The sequence below is a fragment of the Acanthaster planci genome, linkage group LG11 (genome assembly GCF_054643075.1).
Source record: "Acanthaster planci isolate LZ-2023a linkage group LG11, COTS_SCS, whole genome shotgun sequence".
Taxonomy (NCBI): Eukaryota; Metazoa; Echinodermata; class Asteroidea; order Valvatida; family Acanthasteridae; genus Acanthaster; species Acanthaster planci.
This window is the reverse complement of record NC_141787.1, coordinates 15,480,172-15,500,892: the sequence shown is the minus strand read 5'-3', so window position 1 is coordinate 15,500,892 and position 20,721 is coordinate 15,480,172. Positions and strand designations below refer to the sequence as shown.

Below are 20,721 nucleotides of genomic sequence, written 5' to 3'. Positions count from 1 at the left end.
AGAAACGAAATCTATTAAAAAGGAGTTCAATCTCAGACTGGGCTCGTCTCAAGAAGTGGCACAGGCCGCAATATTAGCTGAACACAACTGAGATATATATCGCTCACTATGCGGAACATAAGATAGTTACCCGACGGATTTCACCCTTTTTATTCGACACTGTTCATTCTTAGCTTCACTACATAGCTCAACCTTTTTTTAAAGACCGGCATACTAATTTTAACGTACCACGGTGACCTATTTGTTTTCTCGAATGTCACAATTAAGTATCGTCTCACAAGGTGATTCTATGGAATCACCCAGAATTCTTCATCAATCATTTTAACAAGTTTAGTGGCGCGTTGCGACCAGCACGGCTCATCCGTCATGTAAACGACTGCTGAACTGTTTTATGAGGGTTGACTGTTTTAAAGGAGTTAGTAAAATAGTTACTTAACTTTTCTGACTTTTTAAGTTTAAAATAAATACCGGTAGCTTGGCATTTCCAGTTCATTCGTTGCTTAGGTACAATCCCAAAACCCGACAAGCAGCGCTCGAAGGCCCATTCAATACCACCTTTAGGTTTAGTCATAGAAGACTCTGACAAATCCAAAGCAAACACCGCGGCGGGAATACATCTGTGATTTCATCTGCAAAACACAGGCATAATTTGTTAGACTGTACGCAATAATCAATAATTGCATCCTGGTCGTCATGATAATGAACACGAGAAATCAGAGAGCATAATTGTTAAATTTCAAGAAATGAAAATTAACTGTAACCACGTTCAACGGACCATCTGTTCGTTCGGGGATTAATGGCGCGACTGGGAACAATCAGACTCATTTAACGCTGTAATGCCGGGATTGATACGGCGACAAATCTGTTTTCACGCAATCTAAAGGCTGATTGGTGACGCTCTTATACAGTGAATAATTTAAAAGAAGGTATATCTACTGAATATGTATTTTGCCGCACCATCCGCGCATGCTTAAACACAAGACTGCAAAGTCGTCACGGAAGCAACTTCAGCACGAGACGGCGGAGCGGAATCAGTCGCACGCACGCACGAGGCTAAATTTGATCATGGCAGCAATAAGCGTGACCGGCCCGTCCAATAAATACAGCGCAGAACACATCGCGAGCTGGCCCAGCCAAAATGTCAAGTGTAATGAAGAAGGGGAGAGTCTGAGCAAGATGGATGGGCTATGTTACCGTGCTTTGACAGACCCTTGGTGAAGAATGTCACTGTATTAATGGTAGACCTTCAGGTCTTGGTCGGGCAGTTTCAAGCAAATCATGCCTTTCTAGTTGTAAGCCGGACAGACAGTGCCTGAGTCTTACTTTTAGCGACAAGAAGCTTGGTTCTGCAATAGCCTCCCATTTTTATACAGTTTTGAAATTCTGTAAGGTTATCAAGAGTGGAGTATCTTTAATGTAGTTCCCTGTGCCCCGTTGAGTATGTAATGAACCAATTCACTCGTACAAAGTGTCTTGGTGATTTTTGATCGTTGTGCAGTCAGGTTTGCCGCAAGTCCTCACAGGATAAAGGGGAAACACCTGAAAAGATCACTTTACCTTCGGCTATAAGCTGAGTTCTAGTTTCGTAACATAACATTCAAATGACGTTCCGTAATGAATTTAACCGGTCATAATGCTTAAGCCATACACTTTTTCCGTACCCAGATCCTGCTAATGAGTCAACCTATTTTATTTCTACAACAATCGATAACTTATTTCCTCTCTGCCCCCTCTTCACTCACCATCCGCTCGATCCGCTCCACCAACAAGACTGACCCAGCGTCCGGTAACATTCAATACACGAGACCACCGGGAGAGGCTATACCTTGCCAAGTTCATTCAAAAAAAAAATTTTGAAATCTGGAGTAAGTTCGCGTGACTTCTGCAGGGCACTCGATAAGATCTACAGCTGTAAAGGCACCGCGGTGGGAATACAATAATTCTACCCCTCCCTTTATCGGCTTGGCTAGCGGATCGATTTTGACGCCGAATTTAGAATTTCGGATTGTGCTGATTATCTTCATAGAGCTTCTCCAGGTGGGGTCATGTTTCGAGAAAGGAGGCCATGAAATTAGCTATTTTATACAGGGTTTCCCAGGAAAATAACCCAAATCCTGAAATAAAGGGTAAATTTTGTCAAGTTCTGTAACTATGACTATAACTTTGTCTTTGCGGTGAATTAGAGGCCATTTGATTTCAAATGACATATTGTTGGAATTCCTCCAATCATACATCACCAAACACCAAAGTTTTGATAATGGTATGTTAAAACTCGTCTGTGACACATTAGGTTAAAGCATCAAGTCCAACATGGCCTCAGGAAAATTTGATCTTTTGAAGCATGTGAAACCTACCATTATATGATGTGAAGTTACCATAAGCACACGTTGCTCATATGGTAAGCGGTACCGTCTTGCCGTTACTAAACATGTAGCTAACTGGTCGCTTTTACCAGGCATTGACCTACTAAATATTACCTAATCTGTATACTTCATAATCTGTCCACATCTAACTTCCTGAAATACTGTTTTCCAGACAAAGCAGGTCAGTATGCATTCCGTTCCACATATTTCACACAAATGAATGTCTCCAAAGCACCATATCTCATGCTTGATCCCCCCAAAATCCATTAGGCCGTGTTTGAATGTAATCATAATGCCTTAACCTGAAGTGTCGCAAATGGGTTTTTGACATACCATTTTTCAAACAACGGTGCCCAGTGAAGCATGACGGAAGGAAAAGCCATCAGGGTCTCTTTGAAAGGAATTCGCTCCTACTTAATGACAAACACGTGATTGTACATGTAGGCCTAGTCATACATTACAGAACTTGGTCAACTGAATCCTTTGTTTCAGGATTAATTTTTTCCTGGGTAGCCCTGTATAAAATGGCCAATGTCGTGGCCTTCTTTCTTGAACCAACACGCCCACCTTGAGCAGCTCTATGAAGATTATTAGCACAACCCACTATATCCAAATGATGGACGAGTTGTGAAGACAGAGGTAGAGGGGTAGAGACCTTAAATATCTTTAGATTTTTTATGAGAAAAGCAAACACCATCAAATATCTGCAAAGACTTAGTTCTTCTTGCTAACCAGAATGCTTTTGGTACATTATGAGCACCACGCCCGTTTTGGGCTATACTCTGGCTCATAATAGAATGTGGAAAAAATTGCTGGGTCAACAAGTCAAGTATGTTTTGACTCTTAGAGTTGTTAGTTGTTTTTACAGGAATACGTTCACAATTTGCGACAGAGTAGGCCACAGCCTCACAGCCACAGGAGTTCCGAAAGTTTGGTAACGGAATGTTTTCTGATATCCCATCCGCATCAGATGTCGCTAGAGATTACGACGCAGACAAACTATAGCATCATAAGACCATTTAGAAGGTCAGGATTTAAAGAAACAATACTTTGGAAGATCATTTTAGGATAGTGGCAGTGACTTCGAAAAAGCATAAGGGCATGGCAAGGGTAGGAGACACACTCTGCAAAAACTCGCAAGCAGAATTTTCTTGATGGCCTATCCCATTTCGAAAAGTTTTAAACCCACAAAATCTGACTATCCTCAATTCTTTTTCGAGGAAGTTTTGAGCACAATATTTCAGTTGTTTTTGTATACGCCTCCAATTAAGCAAACACTTGTCGAAAGCATCATTCTAGCACAATAATCGTTAAGTGACGCCACGGGACGGATGACCAGTCAAGACAAGGCGCTTGACGTCAAAGTCCCGACTGTTTTTGTAGCGTTATGGTCTAGTTATTGTTTGCTGATTAAATTTCAACGTGAGTAGAGTAACGAGAAACGCAATGACCGGGAACAAATGCTAAAGAGGAAATGACAGGAGAAGGATACGGGGCGAGCGATTGCTAGCCACCCTCACAACACAACTTTCTTCGATGTATACGGTACATTCCTCACCAGTTCAGTTTTTATATCTTTCATTAATATTACATTAGATACCGTCATAGGCTGATGCGTATCTGTTTTCCAATAGAGGCTTTGTATGATAGCCATCTTGCAGGGCAGCTCTTTTGTTCCACAGGGAAGCCTCCTTTGTACATACCTTGTGGAACAAAAGCACTGGTCTGCAACATGGCAGCCATGCAAACCCTCTACATAAAGAAATACTCATATCAACTTTTTTTGCGGAAGAAGACCGGGCAGAGGGTTCAGTTGTCAAGTTGCCAAAGGTCTTGACCTTCAAGGCGCTTGATCACGTGGCTTTGCCTGCCATAATTCTTTTGGTATAAAACTTTCCAGGAATTTCCTCCACATAACCATCTTCCTAAAAATCTGCCAACGGCTCCTCAACAGTGCCTTAGAGCTAGCCATCAGAAGTTTGGACAACATGGTTTACATTTAACATGATGAATATAATGATGAAAGGAGAGGGTGTGAAACACCTTCCTCAAATCTACACATTTCTACTCATATCAATGACAAACTAACTTACCCAGGGCACCCTTTGTTTTTGTTCTTTCGAATCGCTCTCGATGATCAACAGAACACGTACTTAATGGAACGACCTAGTATTGTCTTTTGAACGAAATTAACCTCGAAACAATACGGGCGTTTCACAATAGTGCACCTCCAAGAGTTTACAACGCGTTGGCCAATCACAGTGCGTGAAATCTGTCGACCCAAATGGTCGACGAATTTCGCGCGTTGTGATTGGCCAACGCGTTGCAAACTCACGGAGGCGCACTATTCTGAATCGCCCGTATTCAAAAAGCACTCATAATTCTCGAAAAAGGAAATAAGTGCAAGTGCGCAGTTTGTCTTACAGCGAATTGAATTGCCTTATTCATGACTCGATACACATTACCGCTCTGTACCCTGGCGTAAGCTACGTTGACGCACAAAATGCACGTAGCGACTTGATTCTGAAAGTTGTTTTGCACTGAAGTGCCTCGTCTATGACGTCATTACGATCCATCTATAGCAAAAGGCGTTGAGAAAAGGTGGTCCAAAACAACTTGGGGTGACAGACGAAATAACAACAGCCAAAGGGAACAGTGTGCTTGGAAATGCTGTTGTATGGCAGGGAAATCCGTTCCGATTGAAGTTCGTTAATTGTCGCGTGTTTATCCGAGACTGCTGCGCGTATCGCACCGTGCAAACTGCTGTTACCAGTTGTGCTCTTGACCCTTATGTAATGTACCGCGAAGTCGGTTTAACATTACAAGGGACGTCGCCTTGCGGACCTTGACACTTTGAGAAAGAAATGTTTGAGACACTTCATTGTTCCGACAACAGACAGCTCTGCGTAGCGATGCCGGCACCGGACACAGTCGAGCATTCTAGAAGTCCTTTGAAACAAAGGACACTTCAGTGCCTTACACCATATTGATAGTTGTTCTCGGCAACCTGAGAAAAAGATCTAAAGAAACCTACAAATACACGAAATTTGAAGGTGAATTTGGGCGAATCAACTCCAGTCAAAGAGAAAGACTACTTGTACCCCGAATAGGATATAGAGAAAAGTCAGACACCCCCAGCAATAACTTATTTGTCTTCTTTGCGGTATGTACCACATTTTAGAATGTACGTCATTACAGGGCATCGCTGCGTGCAGTTCTCTGCCACTGTTCAATTTTATCCATCTCCGCTTTCATTGAGCTTGAATTGCAAAGCTTCCAGTGGTGGAGGCATCGGTTTCTATGGTTACCCAGCCCCCTGTCTGCGTCCAGCAACCTTGATGCCCTCTTAAGCGTTATCGTGATCTCCGGAGAATTAACCGAAATGTTTAGGTCCGGCTTTTTCAGGTGTCATTCCCTCTACACTAGTATTATGCACATGACTAACTTTTGACCACAGTAAAAATGCCAATGTTTTGCTATCCATTCATCTTTGTGTGGTGCAAGAAATACAATATTTATCTTCGAAATTATTACTGCGTGGTAAGGGAGGTTACCTTGCCCCTTTTATAAACATTTTGATTAAATTTACCTTGGATTATACGGACAATCAATCCTTTATGTAGAGCAATTAGATTAGACTCTATACAATGATATATTTGTGTGAAATCTCTATAGTAGGAACCTTATAACCCTCAGTCATTTCATGGGAGAGCTGTATGGCTTCATTACTGCCTCAAAGAAACTACAACCCTCTGCCCTGTTTACGATTTTAAAATTGTCTAGTTCAAAACCGAAAGTTTGTTCGAATTGTCTGAGGTCATTTTTGAAAATGCTTGCCAACCTTTTTAAAGAAACGATTTTAATATTATAGTATTCTTTATTATTTATTGAGGTTTTCAGTTAGAACCCCGGACCGAAAGATCAGTTGACAGTAACACCGCTACCTTGTGTGTATAAGGAAGGGGCGTAACTATACATGTCGTCTCTTCGTGTTAAGTTTGGTGGAGTGGAGTTTGGCCGCCGCAATGAATTTCGTTTTTTTTTTGCGGACTGTTTTCTTAAAAGACGTGTTTCTATGGCTAAGAAACTAATAAGGAAAAACCGGTATGTGCAAGCAAAGTTCAGGGAATAATTGGTTGATGTTATATCCTTTTGCTAATAAGGGGGTGTCAGGATCAAATTCCAAAAAAGATTGCTGCCGTGCATAAGAGTTTTATAAAAATAGGGGGTGATATTTGTCATCAGCAATAACAGGGCCACTCCGCACTCCTTTCTTACTGTATGATTTTTATACATGGTTTCGTGGACGAGGGGTCTGTTCGCTGATGTACCGGGATATTCAAGTAGTTTTCATAGGTTTTTTGCGACCAGAAAATTATTATCATATCGAGCAGGCTTGGTAAGTTTGACTTGTAATCAGCACAGCTACCTTGAATTCCACGTTAATCGTAAATTTCTGATTAACATGGCTCAACACCAATGACTCCCAGGTCTGTAAATTAAAATTTGACATCATGGTGGCACGCCTTACCTACGTGTACCTGTATTATTCCACTGCTGTTATATTTTATAGTGTTGACTCTATAAGTAGTCCATTGCCTATCATCACAGTAAAAACCAGCAGCCAAACTGGTCAGTCAGGAATGATCAGACGTTTCTTTCACTACAGATGTTTAATTTGCAATGTCAATTTTAGCGTACCTGGATGAGCGTTGATTTCGTTGCTGGTACACACCTTTGAAAGGTCTGGCAGCAACTTTACCGGTAGGCTTCGGAAAATTGTTAAGTAGGCTAGTTTGTTTAACCTCGCGGAATGAGGGTAAAAAAACACCCCCATAAGCCTGAAAAAGAGGCCCATTCATTGAAGTAAAGCCACACGGCCAGCAATTGAGACCCATGAGTGTCATCGTGCATGCTTATAAGCCAGTTAAAATGATGCCAAGCTTAAGCATTGCTCTGTAGTCAGGTGGTTAAAAGCGGGCGTGTATCTTTTGGTGTATATGTGTAGGTAAAAGGCATGTTAATATTGAAATTGTCCCCCACTATGATTATTGCGGGTATAGGCTAACATGAAAGATTGACCCTTTTCGAGTTCCGGCAAGTGATTGTTTGCACATCCATGGCGGCACACTGATCATTTGCGACAACAGACGGACGGGGCTGAGCTCAACAAACGCATTACATCGCGCCTCGATTGTCTGCCATCTCTCTCAAGGGATCGCGCAACATTTTCCCATCGTCGTGTTAGTGATGACTTATTAAGCTCATCCATTTCCTTAAGTGAATCTGCTGTGAGTGAAACAATACACCGTGCACATTCCCCCCTTCGATCAAATGGCTAGAAACTAATGGATTATTAATGGAGGGCGCTGGAGCTTGTCTGATCACGGGTCTGAAACTAGAAAAGACACATAATGCAAGAGAGATCAAACAAAACTTGCGAATTTTACTTGTCTCTTTTGGCTTGAAATCAAATGAAAAGTGAAATGAAATGACCCGTCTAATTCATTACAAAGCTATCTCTATGTAAGTCCTACATCACGATCCAAAATGCAGAGTGATGCCCAGCGTTATGCTTGTTTGCTTCCTAAATTAAAGGGCAAGTTTTTGCAATCGTTTAAACATAGGCCTACATTCCACTTCATCAAAACATCGTTTGATTTCATTGATTTTGTTTTCGAATGAAATTTCTCTGGTTCAAGGTTTAAAAGGGCTGTGCAATATGCAACCATTGAACCTGCACTTGTGTGTCCTATGCAACCCCATTTTTCGATTTTAATTGCCATCTCGAGGGTTTTCAAAAATGTCATTTGTATTTTTATGCGGATGCCAATTGCCATATTCATGAGTAAACTATGATGTCATTCTTGGCAGAAACCTTAATGTTATAGCTTTTTCTACACAAACAATGGCGAGAATTTTGGATATATTGATGTGAATTTTCTTTTATTGATGTTTCGTTGTACAGTTTTCAAACATTCAAGAGCAGTAGAACGTTGCAAAAAATGTACGCCTTAGACAAAAAGATCATCACATAATTTTGGTATCATGGTAGATTTGGGATGGTATCATTTAAGAGGGAAACTGAACTGCTGTCATGGAGCCATGTTTCGGTGACATAACACAAATCACTTGATAAACCCCACATTTATTAAAGTCCATTCACCTCGTCAAGAAGAGGACTAGTTTAAAGACGCAGTTTACCCACTGAACCGTTTGAACTCGTCATAACACCCCCCCTTTCCGCAGCTTTGACAAATATTTGCGCTCCCCACAACTTTTCATGATAAACGACTTCTCACTCCTTCCACTGTCTTCGCCAAACATTCCAAACACGGCCAGAAATCCGGCACAACCGGAAGCGCGATACGGGTTGCTGTATCCGACCTTTCGCAGCCTGCCTGGGGAGGGCGGAAGTGGCGAGTGTGCACTGCCGTTTCAGCGGCAGGTGGCCCGTGGGTTCCTGCCGTCCCAGCGCGGACCACAGAACGAGGGGGAAAAAAAACTAACGGCGATGTTGACTACTCCCCGTGCTCTCTTGTCTAACTCTTCCTTCCTCGTACTCCCACGCCCAACTGCTCCGTTTCAGTAACGGTATACCTTTAGATCCAGAGATCTAATTACATTCTCTGTGACGAATTCCCCGTCAGTGTGGAATTGACACACAAGTTAATACGCACGACATTGCTTAGAGTCCTTCATGCTTTGAGGTAAGGCGACAAAAATCGTTAAAAGAAGTAATAACGTGGAAACTTTCGCTTTTTAACTTGAGCTCTCCCACAAACCATGACAAGCTATACTAGATATAAGGAAAAAACAATACTTAAAATTAAATCCCAGGGCTTGTACAAGTGTTGCTTCAAAGCTTGTTAAATGAACTTGCACTTACCCCGCCTGAGCTCATACACAATGATTGAATTTTGCCGAGGAGTTGTTGTTCTTGCACGATAATTTACGTAATTGATCCCGACCACAATAAATTATGCACAGCGAGAATCAATAGCGATTCAATTAAGGTTAGCTGGATGAATGGTGATAACAGGAAAGTGGCGACTTTTATGAAGCGCGTCAGCGTTTAATTCGGCTACGCGCAGGCTCATTTGAAACTTCGTTTTTTGAAAATGAACGCATTACCAACTCAGCTTCAGTTTTAAACTTTCAGTCTTACATGTCTTTAAAATGTTATTGCTATTACTGCTTTCGAATTTACTCTCTTTTGGCTTTGGTTCTCAGCGGTTCAAAGGTAGGCCTATGTCTACTGAGTGCTTTTTAAAAATCGCACAAATTCAAACTGGGCCTTAATTGTCTCCATTATACATGTCACTTTCCGGGGTGTCACTGCGGCAGAGAAGTTATATTATACTCACGTATGCACTGGGGCTTGTATTGTTTCCTGTGTTGGGGTTCACTACCTCTCCTGTTTTTACTTTGAACGATCAGTGGGTTCTGGTGTTTTGTATAATAATTAAAGCCATTTGAGAAGTCTAGCTATATGCGTTCCATTCATTTCTCCTTTTAGCGGATTTTTGTTCATGCTCGTTAACCATATTCTGTTTAAGGAGTAATTAATTACGTTTTGGATAAACACGCAGTCGAACGGTGGAGACGATTACAAATTAGTCATATCCGGAGTCTTTCCCGCTCAACTGTTTCTCAGCAACGAAAAGCACTAATTTCCATATTCAAACATCGTGGACCATGCACCCATGGCATTTTCCTTGAAAAACCAGACCAGAGTCAGAATCTTCTTCTTGGTGAAGAAAAGGAATCATCTTTCTTTGTGTCAATTTGTAAGTATGACTTCGGTTTTGGCGCCTTTCAAATTCTGTCCAAAATCAAACAGTGAAGTTAATTCTAATGCAGATATTGCAACTTCAGTCTAGTTATGGACTTTTTAATGGTATTGTTTAGAGATATATTGTGATATAGAACAATTTGTTGCCAAAAGATAGGCCTAATGTTTATGTGGGCCATATACAGCAGATTCAGTCAAGCTGTTTCGGATCTTTGGGTTTATTTTATTTGTAGAGAGTTATCTTTCCACCACTGCCTGTTAAATCTTGCAGCCGTTTGAAACACTGCATGGGAAAGTTTGCATCGACAGCTGTAATAACCCCACATCTTTTGACCCGTAAAAAGGCGCCGTTTGGCAACATTTTAAATCTTCTTGAAGCCTGCCTCGTCAATTGATGTCATCCCAAACCTTAGCTGCTTAGGCTTCAGTTTTAACCGTCATCTTCACGTGCAGCCTGTGACTTTTATTCATGAGCATCCACATGGGATGCATTTGGCGCCATTGACTCTAACCTAATTGTCTAACTCACGACCGGCCACGGTGTCAGTTCTCCCGATTCTGATGTCATGGGAGAGATTAACACTAAAGTTCCGTCAACTTTTTAAAACCACTGAACAGAGTGCCATAAATTATTGCGCCGCGTCACTATTCGGGATGGTTTCACTTCTGCCGACGGCTCTGACCATCATTCGAGCGACAGAAGATCACGTAAGTAGTTTTCAGAAAACCCGCAGGCAGCCCAAAAGTATAAGCGGTGTTGATGTCATTGTATACAAAAACGTTTATTACGTGAAATTTAAAAAATTGACCGGGAAGGATCAGAAATATTAATTATAAAGAGTCATCATTTAAGGTAATAAATATCAAAGACTGGGTACTCTTTCCACTAACTTTGCATTAAATGTGTCTTAATATACATTCCTTTGTGTAACGTCCCAAGATTCGCTGTAATGTAAAATGCTAGCCGTCAATTTAAGAGAAAATCGTGTGCAATAAACAAAATGCGCCAATCCAGCTTTATAAATTAAACAAAAAGTCATACAGATATGGAACGAATGAAAAAAAAATTAAAATGAAGCACCGTGGCTGGGTTTCAGGCAGCATTTCCCTTGCTTTTTTCACGTTCCTTACATTCACACATCAGCACACTTCACAGAAGTGATCGTTTTTGTGGATTTTTAAAAATCTTACTTACCTGAGTTACCATTCTGAATGGCTATAACCAGTGCGCTCCGGCCGTCTTTATCCGAGCAGTTGATATTCAGATCCGGCGCCTTCTCCAACGCGTACATGATAGCCTTCTTGTCCCCATTTTCCGCGGCAGCCAGGAACAGTTTCTCCATGGAGTCGAACCTCCCTGGACCAATATCCATCTCCATGGTTGGGTGGGATACCTGGTAAATTGGAGAACAAGCATACGGACACTTTGGTGAGATACAGAACTATTCTGTTGGTGATGGTTTGGATTGGAAATCGAGATCTCGCCCCATAAGGCTATTAAGCCTGGTGGGACTCTACAGCGGCCGTAGCTTAAGATCAAATCCCTCGATTGCTCAGATCATCGACAAGGCATCAGAGACACATTCTGCCTCCTGAGAACGAGGATGGCCGGCAACAAATTTACGCACAGAAACCACAGCAATGCAAGGATGGGTCCGCTCAAAGTATGCGCGACAACAACTTGCCGGTTTAAATTCCACAAAGAACTGTCGCCCATTGATTAGGTTCCATTCAAGGTTAAGTTCAGAGGCTCTTCGGTGAACAATCTGGAATTCAAATCATGTGGAGTTTAGACATCGCGATATAAACCTCTCCTAATAAGAATGATATCTCGACGGTTGCTCTGCTAGCTCCCAGTCGTACACCCTCACTATTGTCACTCCTATCAAGTGATGGTAGACGCAGGGTAAATCCAAATTTCTTTTACCAGTCTTCGGAACATTCAAATTCGAATGCTCAACCGTACGCAATCGTTGCCACACGTTGGTCACTTTTCCTCGATTGTTGTAATATCAACTACGACGACACTGAGTGCAAGGGGGAAAGCCTGTATTAGTATCTGATGTGAAGTTACCTTTTGGGACATCTGTCTCGATCCAAATCTCGTTTAGTCTAATTTCTAGAGTCTTCACAGCACTGTTTACACAGCCTGATCCAGATAAGGTCGAGAGGTGTACTTATTCCACAGTTAGTTCTCAAGTCAATAGCGAATAGAAAGGTGATGCCATTGTACCACCATTTCCAACCGTTCCAGACAGCGTGCCCGCCGCGCGGGTACAAACCGAGCGGAGTTTAATACACTCATTGCCGCTCGGCCAGTGCCCGTTGCTCTTCCAGCTATGGTGACTAGGACATGAACATAACACCAATCTGAACAGATCCCTGGGATCATGAGAAACGAGCACATTGTATCACTGAAACGAAAAAAAAAAGACAGAAAAAAAACCCGCAGTCTGGCCTTGATTGGTCTGCGCATGCGCGTGCGGCGCTCCATCCTGATTTGCCCAACCCCTGCGAACTGTCGGACTTTTCGTCCTCACTCTCCTCAATTTCCACTGCATCATGGAGGAGAGATGTCGGCAAGCGCGGCATAACTAGCTGCGGAGGCGAAGCGAAGCAATCATAACTCAAACTCGCTGGCGTGTGACTGTTGACATCTGGTCACTACAGTCACGGGTATCAGTTGAACGATACCATCGCGGAATAAACCGTGGATAACTACCTGCAGCTTGCAGTTTCAAATTAAAGGAACCCCATATAACGCTGAAAAAAATACGATTATAAATACGTCTATTCAAATCTGCTGACAAAAAATTGTGCTTGATACACGTATGCAGTAACAATGTTATTATTCGTATTATAATGCATACTTTCGTTTGCAAAGTCCCTGTTTTTCCTAGTTTTTTCATAAAATAACAAACAAATTGATTACATTCATACTTAAGATGACAACAAGTGGAAAATAATGTAAATCTAACAGTGCCCAGCGTTGCTCGCTAGTAATACTAAAATAATTATGCGAGTAATGCTTATTCGTGTCCCACTACGGCAATTGAAATACTGATGTTCCTTTCATTTTGAAATACATGTATTTCAAGTTTAACTTCCTTTTTTCAGATTTGATGACTGGTTTTCACCACTTCCACATTTTGTTGATCGGCCCAAAATAGACTATTATGCGAGCTATTATGTCCTCGATTTCATGCCTGAATCTAGGTGTATCAAAATCAACCAACGTGTCACTTGAGTGGTACAGGCAAGTGACGCGTATGTGTGGGGTTTTTTTGTGGGTTGGGGGAGGGGTTCTCATGCGGCCTCATGAGGCTGAGTGCAGTTCAGCACTCCAACCTGTCGAAACCTGCAGTGTGACACGACTACCATACGATTCTCTTTACATCCCACATTATGATGTGCCAAGTACCAGCCCTCTCTTCACACCTCGTGATGATGACACGAGGTAGACGATCATTTGTCAAGGATGTGTACTTGCTCTGGTCACGCGGTCGCATCTTCCCCCTCTCCCTGCCCGCGTTATACCATGAGAAGAACCACTCGTTTGGTGCTGGCTGCGGTGCCATAGCAACAGTCAATTACGAGCACTGTGCACCAAAGTGAAGTGGGCTATTCCTGCGCAGAGTGCGACCTCGCGCGAGCTCGACACTTCACAGCAGATATCGCATTTGCCATCTCGGTATAGCTAAGCCTGTTCAGTTGGGATGCCTGTTTTGACAATTTGTGTTTGAAAATTGCAACCAGCTGTAGGTATTGGAACGACATGTCGACTCTTTACTTGTCGAAGAACAAACCATGAAACCATGAGCCCCCCCCCAATCGACTCAATTGATTACAAAATGGTATCAGACTGAGTGCTCTCAAACAAAGCTCTACTCTTCAATGTGGCGTCGCCGTCTTTATTATTTTTGTTAATCGAAGCAACGCCAAGAGCCACCAAGAATCGACCTGTGAAGGATGTTGAAAAACCCACACACTGATGCGAACAGCGCTTGTGGAATTATTAATGTGCACTTTAAAAAGTACAATAAAACGTCGTAGAGCTTAAGTCACCAACAGTACACGTGCACGTTGATTGAACAATGGACCCATTCCTCACAAACATGATTACTATACAACACATATTTCCATGTCATACCAAGTAGAGTTTGCATACGATGACCTCGGAGTTCTGATTATGACACAAAAGACTTCACACGGATGGGTCATTCTATAAATTTGGGGTCCATTTTGCCGCCGTCCCTGTTAATTTGGCGTGTGATGTTTCAATGTTTAGAATTCATTCTGTAATTTCCAAGATGAGTAAGTACTGCAAATTACCTGCCAAACAAATGAAAACAGCTTGAAATCAATTTCAGTGATACATGTCAGCTGCATATAGGCCTAACCTGTAACAGGGACGGGAAAATGTCACGCGTCGGACCCCAAATTTATAGAACGACCCAGATATGACAATGTGGTTCGCCAGCGCATTAACCATCAGTGTCTAACACAGTTACTTCGACCTCTTTTTCTGCCAGTGAATGAGGCTTACTCACATCTCGGTATTCTGTTTTGCTATTCTGGTCGCCATGGGAGATGCATTAGCTCTCGAGATGCGTAACCATGGAGATGGAGCATGAGTCTTGTTCATTGCACACTGCTCACTTTCGCCTACAGGGTCGGCATTGAAGGGGGATCATTTATGTCAGTCTACGAAACAGGTCCATGTTGAAAATGAAATGATGGCAAACATTAACATTGTTTTCGTTTGTCACGTTCTCGAAGATTCCTTGAAAAGGTAGTGTAGCGCCCTCAACTGACACCGCACATTAATTTTTTAGCGCAATGGAAACCTCGTTTTGGTTTATAGCTTATTCCACCCACTATGTTGTGGAGTTATACGTATGTTACATATATGCATCTGGTAAAAACATTACAACGTCTTTTGTTCTGTTTCGTGGCCAGAATATATTACACCTGCTTGGAGAGTCTTCGAGGATAAAAAACCTCTTTGATGAATTATACATGTTCCATCATGTTCCTTAGAGATTTTGACGCATAGGAATCGATTTTTTTTCAAATGCAGATGCAGCTTCCAACACCTCACATTTTCTCATCAAAATGATCACTGGAGCACGAAATTAGAAAACATTGTGAGCATGAAATCCCTGACAATTACAGGAAGTCACAGCAATACGCGATGGAGGGCAATAAGGAATTTAATAACTCACACCCAAACTAAATTTCCATGAATCATCAATTAAAATTCAATTTTAAATAAGAGTTTGCAGTCTAGGGAGTACAGTTTTTGATGTTTTTAGACATGCTTGTTTCTTTCTTGGAAAATGGGCTACTATTTAAGTTTTAACATAATAAGAAAATTGTCTTGAAACAAAAAACAAAAAAACAAAGCGAGACAAAAACAAAAACAAGAAAGAAGTTCTGAAACCCTTTTGGCACAATCTATTTTCTAAAGGCGTTATGTAGCCAAAATACCAACTGAAGAAACAAAATGAATGCTAAGGTTTCTAAATTATTATGACAAAAATTGTCCAAAGACATCGTCAAAAGATGACTGCACACGGCAAATATGATAACACACTAAAACTTTCATATGGATATTATTTTCCTTGATCGTCATAACTAGATCCCTGAATTGAGGGCTGTCAAGCCACAATCACATTACGCAGAAAAAAAATTGCCTGAATTATGCAGTGATATGCCTCGAAGTGTAGTGGCATACGGAAATCTATCGACAGTCGCTTCCTGGGGCAACTCAGAGGAGAGGCGGCGTTAAGACTGCATAGGGTATCGAGACACCAGAGGAGGCGTGGTATGGTCTTAACAAGTAAGGAATGATTAAAAAATAATAAACAATAAACAGGAATAACGAGTCCATTTCAAAGCCATTACGCTCATCTCCGTTGCCGAAGAAAAAGCACGATTGCGTCTTTAATATACGTATTCCGCCAGTCCTAATTTTCATTTGGTGAATGTGTTTGGCAGAGAAGTTCACCGGTACCTGCGCACGACCCAAACAGTGTCCCTACAAGCCGTAACTATCGAAAGAGAGGATGTAGAATCTAATCTTTAAAAAGCCGAGCATTTCGGAGGCCTAGAACTCATTATGCCGGTGTTCAAAGTAAGTAGGCGCTGTTTCTGTTGCACTCATCCTGGAGCACATTTAATTCTTTAAAGGGTTATATGAAGCGTAGGTGGGCTACACTGTAAAAACAAGTGTTAACTTTAAATTTTAAACGAACGCGTAGTGGTGTTAATAATCCACGGCTAAACACGCTGTGGTGTTTATTTTTTAAACAAAGACGTGCCGATGCGTGAATAAATTTAGACAGAAAAGCCACATTTAAGGGTGTTTATAACGACACAGAAACACGTTTATCGTGTGGTAATACCAAAACACGCTTACTTCAAAAAAGGTGTTTGATTTTGTAAGTTTCATGTTTTTAGTTAACGCAAGGACGCCTTCAGAATGGGCGTTGGTTTGTACAATTCATTTACGTGCACTTTCATAATTGTTTTTATTGGTTTCCATGGACTTGGGTGAAAATTATCAATTTCTCTTTGAAGCATAAAATTCCAAGTTACATGTTGTGTTTCAACCAATTCGTATGAATCTTCCCTAATTTCCGGTTGCTGGAATATTCCAGGTATTATGACGAAGGGGACATTTTTCCCCATTCTTTTTATTTAAACAAAAGATCGGACTCAGAGTTATTTTTTTTTCAAGAGTTTTGGAGGGGTGGAAGATTAAGAGCTTGAGCTCTGTGAGACTCTTCAAACGCGATCTCAAGATCTGCCGGTACTCCCGACGGAGGCAACTATTATTGTTCGTCACAAACCATGTCCGTCCTCAACAGAACCATAGCGTTATTACAGCAGTTCCGAGGTGGCATTCGTCACACCTATTCACTTGACTTTTTGACACGGCCCTAGGGCTTGCATGTGTCGCTGTAGTCATGGTTCCGCAGTCAGCTTCTCATGATATGCAGGTATTGTTCCCCTGGGAGGATATCCGGACGGGTACTTGCAGCGCTGAGCTAGAAGCTCCCATCGGCTAAAAACATGGCCCAAAGTTACACGAGCGCGCGATACCTCGCCACAGCTTCAGAGGTGAAACGGATATACCACTGATCGCTCCTCAGTGGCATCAGGGCTTACCCAAATTTTCTTTGAATCGTCCATTTATAAGGGATTTATTTTCATGTATATCTCGATTTTACACACTATTTAAAAACTTTGTGTCGCAGGTTGTTTTCATGCTAAAAGCCTTGTGCATTTTTCTCTTGGGAAGTGATCGTATACATCCAGGTCCTGGAGTTGTCCTATACATTGCTCCTTGAAACTTCCAACATGAACAGTGGGTACAGAATGAGTGGATTGCATTTTGTATTTCAAAGTATGTTTCAACGAGAGTACCAGTGACATTAGCAGTGATGATTTTTAGAAACTCAAAAATGTTTGCTTTAAACAAACAGATAAGTATTACGCGACGAAAGATCCCCTAACAGGTTTTTAACAGGCGGCTATACAAGCCGCGCGTTCTTTCAAGTCGAGAGTTTAAAGAGTATCTACATCAATTACCACACGCAAAAATGTTCAGAGGGTACACCTTTTGGAGACCAATGCAAATCAAGTTGAGTCGGCATCGGTGAACATCTGACGATTATCCACTAACAAGATTTAATAAAAAGGATATTAATGATGGAGGAGTACCATATCCTGCCCCTCGATGCATGGCTAGGTATAATGATACCTACCATAAGAGTTCATTATCTGAGTGTAAATCTACCTAAAGGCGTATTCTGAACGTAAATTGTTTACAAAAAGATTTGTTTACAGTTAAAGATACAATAAAGTAAAAAAAGTACTTTTAACGACCTAACTCATAAAATTTAAATATAGCCAATTTATCGAACTTGATGCTGTTGTCTCCCTCTAATGACCCAAGCCTAATTATGAAAACTGGAACTGCAAACGTGGTAATGCAGTGTTTTCCCCCAAAAAAACTGATTTCTGTGTTACGATTGAATCTAATCTTTGTTTCTTATTACTGTCACCATTGTCGGGCTTCATATTCGATAGGTTTCTGTACCATGAGGACTGCAGGAACTCCTGAAAAGATAATGAAATTCGGGAGCGATCTTTCAATAGATCACCACTCCGTCGATTGGAAAGCCGTTCTGAGCCAGAATTCGTGCGTCCACTGCTGAATGTGAATTAATTTCGAAACATAATGGAATTACTCCCAGCGTCATAAGATATTTGGCCGCGGGCCCAAGGCGCCCTTCACGAGACCAGCCATGCGGTAAGCCCGCATCTCATACCAGCTCTCCTCTCGAATCCACCCCCAATTTCATTATTAAAGTTACTAATGCAGATTTCCGGCTGGCAGAATGTCAGCTGAGCTACATATACGCGAGGGCCATCCGGGCCATGTCGTAAAATTAATTTCATATTCAGTTTTTACAAACTGAGGAGTCTCAGCCTATTTTTTGATCTCTATTCCTATACAGTGTTATGGGGGTACTGTGCTACAGATTCCTCGCAAACACTCAAAAGGGAAAATATATACACGTAGTCGTCGGTGGTACGCAAATAATGGAACGATATCATAATATAATCTGCATTTTTCATTACTTGAAAAGACCTTGCATGACGACGTTGATGTTAAAAAAATTAACATGATTAAGTTAATCGATACTTAAGTATCTCTAAATGATCAGTTACGCTTAAATCAACAAAAATTAATAAAGTTAAACAAAAAGATTACTCAGAGATAAAACCAAAGACTAATTAAAACCCCAAACCAGTCTATCTTCTACCAATTTTTTTCAAGGTTGATGCAATGCCCGTATATTGTCGGGCATTAGTTTTACAGCTGCTATGCAAAGCAGTATATAAAAGGTCAAGCAGCCAGATCAATAATTACCCGAAGGAACTTCACATTTTACGACAATGTGAACAATTTAACGAAATTTCTGTGTCTACGTTTCGTTGGTGGTGAACGTTTTTAAACAAAGTCTGTTCGAACAGCTTTTTCAACGGAAACCTATAAAGTTTCAGATTAAATCTCGAGTTGGAAGTCACCCTCGTGTGGAATTAAAGCACCGCCCTCAAACAGATGGTGATTAAATTTGAAACGAAAGCCCGCAGAACGAAATAATGGCTGAAGGCGGTGGGGCTGGCTTCTCCCAAACGCAAAAAAACATAATTCCCACGCGAGAATCAACGAGAACTATAAGTGAATTTAAGACGATAGCTATGGCCTGCTCAGCATAGACACACTTTGGCGATACTCGGGCAAATCATCCACTTTTCTGGCAGGGTTATATTTGGGCATAATTACCCGTCGGATCTTTGTTTACAATGAGAGATAACACATACAACTTTTGTCTTGAAAAGTGGGGAAATGAATGGGCAGAGTGATCACTAAAGTAAACACTTTGTCTAAATCGGGCCCTTTGGGGTTGTTTTGACTCACATTCGTTGCCCTTTTTAAAAAATACGGGGGAAAGTTCACTCACACATGCACGGCGATGAACTAAAATTCCGATGGTCATGAATTCCCATGTAGACCAACACGTGGCTGTGTTTCTGTTTTTTTTAAATACTAACCAGATCCTCAATATGCAGTGTATGAACGCTTATTTAATCTTTTCCTTTTTAAAAAATAAAAATGAACGTTAATATACTTTGGACGGAATTGGGCATTAATACACATTATTTTAACTATATATATTTGAAATGTAACATGTTTCCAGGCACTCAACGCCAATCGCCAAATATTCCTTTCCATAATCGAACCTTTTTCTAAGACTGTAACTCTCTGTACAAGACAATTCCAAACCCATTTCAAATTTTAACTGATTTGTGTCTGGATCCTTCTATACATACACACCAACAATAGCGCCAGTGTCCCTGACAATTAATCTTCCAAAAAAAAAAACCGCGAAAATTTATTCACGTCTGACAGGGTTAGCACTCCCAAGAGAGAGACGAAGAGGAAAAAGTGGTTCTAAGAAAACTGAATGACCATGCGTTATTAGATCAATCACTTTGGTGTCTCTCTTCACGGCCCAAAGTGCTGCATGCTAAAACCACGTCGTGTATTACACACTAACAAAAAAACAGCCGCTCATCAAATACGGCGTTGACATTTTGCGCCGCTCGCCGCTGATGCTCCGTCTAATGTATGCATTTTTCTCTCTCGAAGACGATTTGTTCCTTCTTATTTAGGACTTAGCTTTTGGTGGGCAACTGTTGTGTGTTCACTTTGCGTGGCGGCCATCCGAAATATAAATGCACTTTAGGGAGGTTTTCTGGCCACGCTTTCAGCGATGTCACACGATTTAGCTAAGTGCATTAAACTTAAGCGTTTAGAACTGCTAAGAGCTGAAAGGAAATCAGTAAAAAAAAGCCCAGTGTTCGCTTCATTGTGGTACAAAGATGTTTTAATTGGTTGATTTGTATTTGATATGTGTCATCGTTTTCACGCCTGGTTATGGAATGTACGTGCAACACGATTCAAAAAAGAATCTAAATAAAGCC

General features: G+C 41.3%; 2 protein-coding genes across 14 annotated transcripts in view; one reads left to right on the top strand and one right to left on the bottom strand.

Moving 5' to 3' along the window:
• Positions 1-20,721, top strand: part of LOC110976357 (uncharacterized) — a 159,621-nt gene that overhangs the window by 22,099 nt on the left and 116,801 nt on the right. The window lies entirely within an intron of this gene.
• The window catches only part of LOC110976301 (short transient receptor potential channel 4-like), a 106,543-nt gene that overhangs the window by 20,995 nt on the left and 64,827 nt on the right, over positions 1-20,721 (bottom strand). For 5 of the 6 annotated variants that reach the window (XM_022229445.2, XM_022229450.2, XM_022229446.2 and 2 more), the window contains one exon: positions 11,354-11,552. In XM_022229445.2, the coding sequence (XP_022085137.2) occupies positions 11,354-11,552 (199 nt within the window). Of the gene's footprint in view, positions 1-11,353; positions 11,553-12,232; positions 12,620-20,721 lie in introns of those variants that run through there. The other variant, XM_022229451.2, reaches the window with a different exon arrangement.